This window comes from Scaptodrosophila lebanonensis, unplaced genomic scaffold (genome assembly GCF_003285725.1).
Source record: "Scaptodrosophila lebanonensis strain 11010-0011.00,11010-0021.00 unplaced genomic scaffold, SlebRS2 tig00000001-arrow-pilon, whole genome shotgun sequence".
Taxonomy (NCBI): domain Eukaryota; kingdom Metazoa; phylum Arthropoda; class Insecta; order Diptera; family Drosophilidae; genus Scaptodrosophila; species Scaptodrosophila lebanonensis.
Genome location: NW_022060529.1, coordinates 7,488,227 through 7,496,211, shown reverse-complemented (window position 1 = coordinate 7,496,211; position 7,985 = coordinate 7,488,227). Strand labels below are relative to the sequence as shown.

The following is a 7,985-nucleotide window of genomic DNA, read 5'->3' as shown; positions in this document are numbered from 1 at the left end:
GCAAATGGCTGCCGATCAGAGGGTATTAGTTTATTCGGTCACTTCAAATCAAATTATACGAATCTGTTGATGTACAAATTAATCGCATTACTTCAAATAATTACACATAAAGAGTGCTAAAAATGCACACAATGCTCTTAAATTGTGAATAAGAGCGCAACAAAGATTTGATTATAAACTAAAGAGCGTGAAATATTCTCGTGCGTTAAGAGCACTTGCACAATATTTAAGAGCATATAAGAGCAAAAAGTATTTGCTTATAATTTAGATATGAGGCGCATTGCAATTGTAATAAATAGCACTTACTATTTAATGAAACAGGTTGAATGCTGGTAGATATATGTATATTGTAACACAATAAGTCAAAAGCTGCTTAACATTTACCAAACCACAAAGCCAGCAATTGGCTGTCATTTGAATTGCTTTTGCAGCCAACACTGTAATGGTTTTATATCATTTTCCCTATTACCAAATATAGACATGTCGAATATAAACATGTATCTTATGAACTTAAGCTGCACAAATCTGGCTTAAATTTTGTAAAATATTGAATAGAAATAATCCATACTTACATTTACAAGATTGCTGCCGATATTTAACAGCTGCATTGCATTACTATAAATTGATAATAAATTGTTGTTGACGTGATTTGGCCAACACTGACTATAAGCAGCTTAAAGTCAAAGACTGTAACCTTACATTTGCAAAACCACACACTTCTATGCTAAAAATTGTACAGCACAGAAATACTATATTTTCCACGAAAGTCACTTGGCAATTGAAATTTTCACTCAACTTTTCTAGCTTTGTGCTCACTAATACATCAACTGAAATCTAAGCTTGCGCATTTCTCTGCATTTCCATTTTCCGACACACTAAAAAACCTTTTATGTTTGTACACACAAAACTTTTGTATATATTTATATATAGATACATACGCCTTCATACTGAACTCTTTTTAATAGTCTAATGGCAAATCATTTATTACAATGAACTAACTAACCAATCTATACAAATAAAATTGTTATTCTAGCTGAAAAGCTGAGGTTTGGATTTGAAATATTCAGAATTCAACGGGTTTTTATTCAGCCGACATACTCGTAGAACTTAATGTAAGAAATATAACTACAAACATTTTTAGCTTTTTCTAACATATACCCTACGTATATAATTAGACAGCATCTACTGGTCCCCATAATTATTGTTGCTCTTCTAACTATCTTACACTAATTGTAAATTATAATAAAAATAGATTTGTTATCTGTGATTCGTATTCTCAAAGCAAATAAAATGATAACCTTTGGTGTATTTTCTCAAAAAGTAAAGTAAAAGCCATTGTACGCTTTATTGTGATACGCACATTTTAACAAGAATTTGTTTTTGTGTTCGATTTTCAATGATGAGTGCCTTTGAACCCGCTTTTAACTGAAACTCAATATTTGCATGTTAAATCTTTCAACAGTATATAGTGCAGCATAGCTAAATTGCAGTTACCGCATGAGTGGCAACGAAAGCGCAATGCTGCTGCCACAAAGCATATGCAAGCGAAGAAAGAATCTTCAAAGAAAAGAAAAACGTTACAGCATTGAAATGCAAAACAATAAATAAGAAGGAAAGCGCAGCTCAACCGCAACAAGCACACACACACACACACATATCATACGCATACGCACATGTACACACACGCACAACAACTATTGTTTATTATGTGCGTACGAGTGTGTGACAGAAGGCATGTCTATGTATATGTGTGTGTGTGTGTGTGTGTGTGTGTGTATGTGTGTTTGGTAGCCATTTTATTTATGCTCATAATGCTGTGCAATGAATAATTATGCAAATGGGTCAACTTGCGGTCAAGCTGCTTGTATCTAAGGGATTTGTCCGAGCAACCAACAGCTACCAACTGGTGTGCCCAGTGGTTGGCAAAGGCCTCAGGCTCAGCCGCAGTTACAAATTACGCGCAGCTAGCGCAGTCGAGCAAGTATTTAAGTGTGCACTTAAGCCTCGCTTCATATGAATGATGACAACAACATTCCACAACAACAAAAGCAAGAAGAACAACATCTACAGCAAGAACTACAAGGAAAACAAAGCATCACGGAGAAAAAGTGAGATCTACAAAGTTCTTGCTTTAAAGTCCTTGGAACTGTTACATTTTGTAAAAATTTTAAGTAATTTTTGTTGTTTTTGTTGTTGCATTCTCGTATTTACTAACGCCTGAGACTGACCGTCAGCGAAGCAAAAATAATTATCAACTTGCTCATGTCTATTGGGTGAGTGGGTCCAGAAAATGCAGAAAATGCAAAAATTGAAGTTTTTGGCGCCTTTTGTCAAAGATGCCGTCCAAGTTGAGCTGCAAAGTTTGCAGCCTTTTGATAATAACTTTTGGCTCTTATTTTTTTATGCATTCTGCACTTTGTCTGCACCACTTTTGCTATTCGAAATTTTTTAGTTGGCATCTTTTAAAAGTTATGCAAAGAATGTACGCAAGATCAAAGCTTAATCGTCTGCTGCTTTATAAATCAAACAGCGAATTCATGAACTTGGAGAAGGCGCCAGAAAAAGTTTACTTGACTTGCGAATTGCTTGGCTGAGTGCAAATTTATGCATAATCCACAATGAGAATCAAAAGTCAACTTTGCTTTTATTTTATTTTTGGTTTTTGTTTATATTATTTTGTTTCTTTTTGTGTTGGCGGAGGCAGCTTAGCATACATTTTTGTACAGCCTCCTTCTGCCATTTTGGCATATTATTTATTATCTTACATAGCTATTTGGTAACAGCTGCTGGCCTCAAACAAGAAAAACAACAAAAAGGAGAGGCCAGCCAGCAAATAAATCAATATCGTATTAACTGCTTAGTTATTGTCCAGAAACAAACGGAGAACACAAACTTTTCGCCTAAATACCTAAAAGCACATAAATAACAAAATGTCAAAAGTTTGGCAAAATACTTTTCCAAAAATTAAACTGCTCAGCAGTCAGTTGCAAATGTTGCGGCCATTTTGATAGGTATTATATATATATGTATATAAATAAATACAAGTATATATTTATTCTTTATTCGTTACTGCTATGTATGTGTTTGTGCGAAAAGTCTAAGTAGAGCTACTAATGGATTCGAATGCATAAATGTCACTTCTCATCTATTTTAGTTTGAAAAAAGGATACAGTCGGACTTTGTTGCGCTGCAAGTTCCCCTTCAATATCTGTATTATTAGTTGACCACTTCAAAGGCGACTTAAGACCACAAGACTGCATTTGACATAATTGACGTTTAATTAACTAAAACATTTGCAGCTGCCTTAGAAAATATAAATTAAGGCGCACAAAGCACACTCTCTGCAAAACCACTTGAACTTTGACTTGATTAATGAAAATTGTAGCGAGCATTTCAAACTACAAATAAGTTTTAATTAAACTAGCACGCCTTGATTAATTAAGGAGCGACTTGGTGTGAAACTTCGACGATAGTTTTTACCACTATGATTCAATTAGTTTTCCGTGGCACACATTTCAGCCAGAAGAGCTCCTTGGGCTGCAAACGGAAGCCCACAATGCTCTGGAGCATATTTGTAACCGTCTTAGTCGCCGGTAACAGATTATAATCCAATACTAAGTTATAGATCATAAGCTTGAGCTCCATTACTGCCAATCTGTTGCCTGCAATTTCTCACACTTTTATTAAAATGTAAAGACAAAGAAGATTTAAAAAACACTTACCAATACAACTACGTGGGCCCAAACCAAATGGCAAATATGTATACGGCTTGATCTCGGAGTTGTGTTCATCCGAGAAACGCTCCGGTCTAAATTCTTGAGGCTCTGGAAAATTCTCGGGGTCATGGTGTAATGCAAATATAGGTATTTGCACGACCTCGCCTTTTCTCAACGATAGCACTACCTCATCGTTTTCATCTCGCAAATCATAATCCTTGGCACATTCACGATCTGTGGCAATAGCGGTTGGCCATTTACGCAGAGTTTCCGATACGACCATATCTAAATAGTCCATTTTGTTCAAATCATTATAATCCAACGGTTTCCCTTCTAGGTGATTCTGCATATCTGAAATTTCTTCAAACAACTTTGACTGCACCAAAGGATTCATGCACAGCTCGTAGGTTGCAAAACATAATGTAATGGAAATAGTCTCAAAGCCCGCAAAGAAGAAGAACAGACACTGCGCCAATACATCCTCATCCGTTAGTCCCTCAGGCTTCTCTTCAGCATTAGTGGTTGTTGTTCTAGTGATCTGCTCCTGAGCCTGCATTAACAATTGTATCAAGTCGGGCCGTTTGAAATTCTGCTGCTTCCGTTGCCTGATGGCATCAAATACCAGACTCTTAAAGTAATCAACGTGTTCCTTTTTGAGAACTGAAATGTTCAATTTCTGTTAAAGAAAAAGTTGCCGTTAATACGTATTTGTATGTATTTGAGGTGAAACAAAAAACAATTGTATCTTTATGTAAACAATAAATCCAGGAGGAATTCACTGAAATAATTTCAGTGGCACATCATTCAGTTTTCAGCATTCAGCATAAAAGATGAACTTCCTAAATTCCCAATTGGCAAATAAGCCCTGTACTTGCTGAAATAAATGAGCAATTTCCAATTACTCTTAAAAACCAATCTAGTTTCGAATTTCAAAAGCTCTGATAAAATTACAGCATGTGTTTGGCCAATACCTTAATTTAGCCTGTTCTATTACAGATTGACAGATCACACTTATATCAGTACCTGATGCAGCCTAAAATATACATCCAAAAACTACATAATTATCGATTGCATTATACTTAACATACAAATATTGGAACTGTGTTCGAAATAATAATGTTTATCTGCGATGTATTCTATATTGTTCCTACACTTCGTGCATCTTTGTTGAAAAGAATATTGGCATATAAATATGTACATACATACATTTAAATCAGTTTTTGTTGCTAACCCTATGGATTCAGTTCAGTTCTTTTTGCGTGATACGTGTTTGATACGGAGTAGCTAACTTATTTGCCGTCTACCAACAATAAACCTTGTTACATTTGCAAATCTGTGGTAAAATACATGTACAAGGTGCATTCGAAAGTAAACAGGTCTTTTGAATCTAGCGCCCCCTGGTGGCGCTATCTATATGTCGACTGGTGCATTAGAATCTGCTCTAGAATCTTTATCGATTGTCCAGTGAGAATTTCATGGCATTTCATCGATTGGAAGTGAAGTTATTGCGTTTTAAGTGTCAGTATGTTTGTGTTATCGGTGCGAAAATGAAAATTTGTTTTAAAATTGGTAAAACTTTTACCGAAACGTTTCAATTGATGGAACAAGTTTATGGCGATGATTGCCTATCCTGTAGCAGAGTGTATGAGTGGTTTCAACGTTTTCAAAGTGGTCGTGAGGACATAAATGACGACCAACATGTGGGCCAATCAAAATTCGTGATCACCGAAAATTCCATCAAAACTGTGCGTGAATTCATCAAAAATCAGCCGAAATCATCATTGATATTGATGGAAATGGAATTGAACATCTCCAAAACATCGATTTATCGCATTTTGACCGAACATTTGGACTTACGAAAGGTGTGTGCACGGTTTGTTTTGCACAAATTGACTGACGACCAAAAATTGCTCAGAATCCATCTCATCGATCGACGCTTGTGACTGATTATTTGACCAAAAATCACATTTGAACCATTAACCACTCGCCGTATTCACCTGATATTGCACCTTGAGACTTCTACCTTTTCGGAAAAATGCATTTGCCCATGAAAGGAAAGCGTTATGCAGACGTAGAGGCCATTCAAAAGGCTTGCACTGGCATACAGGCGGCCATACCAGCCAACGAGCTAAAACACTCGTTCGACATGCTTTTGGATCGTGCAAAAAGCTATATTGAAGCAGAAGGAGACTATTTTGAATAAAATACATTTGTTCTGTTTTTTTTTAAAGTCCTGTTTACTTTGGAACACACCTTGTATATGTATATTGTACTACTTACAAATTAAATATTTATTGTCTTGATGCTAAGCGGATAGCATAAAAAAGCTTATGTGTAAACAAACAGTATTGGTGTAACTCTAACGTGGGGAAGGAGGGGAAAATATGCGTATTGCCTAGAAATAATGTGAATCGACATATCAAGTTGGATCATTATAGGATTGGCTGTTGTCTAGATCGATTTGTCGTCATGCTGGATAAAAGTACAATAAATATACGCTTCATAGGGTTGGAGATGCTTTCTTCTGTCTGTTACTTGTATATACATTACCCAAAGCTAAGTAACTTTCGGGTACTGGGTATATATGTGTGTATGTTAGCTTTATATACCTTATATACCTACATACGTATATGTTTACTTTTTTGAATGCATACCTACATAAATACACCTACATATTGTATAGGGGCAGCTGCTGGCGGTAAAAGACGCAACATCATACCAAATTAATATGTTTGGTATACAGTATTATACATATACTACTTACACTCCTCGTACTAGGCCAACCGGTTTAATGCTGCCAGTAGCAATACGCCCATCCACAGCATCAAGCGTCAAGCGGAATTGACAAAACAATTGCCCTCCCGCCCTCACACACATGAGGTTTTGTTTGGTGTGAGTTTTGGGAAAGAGCGCACATGCTGCAAAAATTCGTTGCCATTTAATTATGGAAATTCAAAAGCCTAATTGGACAATTGAGCATGCGATCGCATGAATAAAATGATTCATTCACTCAAATTAGACGACTAATAAAAACACATACACATTCATGAAATTTTGTAAGCATCTCACAAAAGAGCTTTTGGATGAAAAACAGCCCACATGAACTCGTTGCGTTCGATTAGAATATTGATATATGGATGTAAAAAGTTGGTTCTTGCCTGAACATATTACCTTCATAACACTCGGCATTATTGAATAGAGTACCGCTTTAAGCATACTCCAGGCGCTGAATTGGGTCAGTGCCTGTCCAACCGTATAAAACTCATTGCTCCTCTGTTTAAATGAGTTCACCTGCAGTCCAAAGGCTACAGTTGCTATGCAATCGTTAGCAAAACGCGTGAACACGTCCTTCATTTCCAGCTCAATGCCATCGCTGTGTAAGGATGCGCTGCGTTCCAATTTCTCACCGATGCCATTGATGGCCTGCACACTGCACGCATGGATTAGCTCGAACATAACACGCATCTTGCTGCTTGTGAATGTGGGCGTTAGTGTGTGCCGAACTTGACGCCATTCGAGGTCCTTCAGTGAGATGAGACTCTTGGAGAGTATGGATTCTTGCAAGTTATTGGGTATTGCCTTATGGTTCACAAAGTAATCAAAGTCTCTAATCCCAATAGCTTTAATAAGTGCCGCATCTTTTATAAAGAACAGGGGATCCCGCATAGCATAGACACCATAGATTTTGTGGTCCGTATATCTTAAATGTTGTTCAATCATGAACTGCAAAAATGGCAGGCGGCCCACTACGCCTTTCGGTGGCACATTGCCCAGAAGTGGCAACGGAGAAGCATGCGGCACACCCCGTTGGGTAAACGTATCGTACTTGGCTACCGACCATTTGTAGAGCAATGCTAAGAGAGCGACCAGGACTGTCACTAGCAATACAATAAGCACCGCCATGAATTCATTCACTTTGAATACGCGTCGCTCAACGAGCGAAATAGAACTGAGGCAGTCAACGCTCTATATCATTGTTTATAGAAATAAATTGTGCCTCTCCGAGCTGCTCAGCTGAGCGGATAATTTTATTGTTTAAATTCCGGCTGGTTGTGTGTGTCGATGTGTACATATGTTGTCTAATCAGCCTAATGATACATACATACTATACATATTCGTAAAGTTGTTTTTATCAATTATTATACTTATACTGCTCATACGTTGCGCAGCTCATGACACTAGCTGACAGCATTTTTAAACTAAAACATCAAACAGTAACCATTTTTCGTTGAATTAAAGCAAATCCATAGCTTCATTCTAAAAAAATGT

At 36.9% G+C, this 7,985-nt stretch overlaps 1 protein-coding gene across 2 annotated transcripts; it reads right to left on the bottom strand.

Moving 5' to 3' along the window:
* Nucleotides 1–2,777: 2,777 nt before the first annotated feature.
* LOC115634639 (probable cytochrome P450 9h1) lies at nt 2,778–7,619 on the bottom strand. 2 transcript variants are annotated; one of them, XM_030532494.1, is made up of 3 exons: nt 6,888–7,619; nt 3,723–4,392; nt 2,778–3,662 (listed from the first exon to the last, which is right to left on the bottom strand). In XM_030532494.1, the coding sequence occupies exons 1-3, from the start codon at nt 7,617–7,619 to the stop codon at nt 3,490–3,492; spliced, it is 1,575 nt and encodes a 524-aa protein (XP_030388354.1). In that variant the 3' UTR covers nt 2,778–3,489. The 2 variants fall into 2 exon arrangements, with proteins under 2 accessions (XP_030388354.1, XP_030388355.1); XM_030532495.1 differs by lacking the exon at nt 6,888–7,619 and adding an exon at nt 6,481–6,605.
* Between the last annotated feature and the right edge of the window lie 366 nt (nt 7,620–7,985).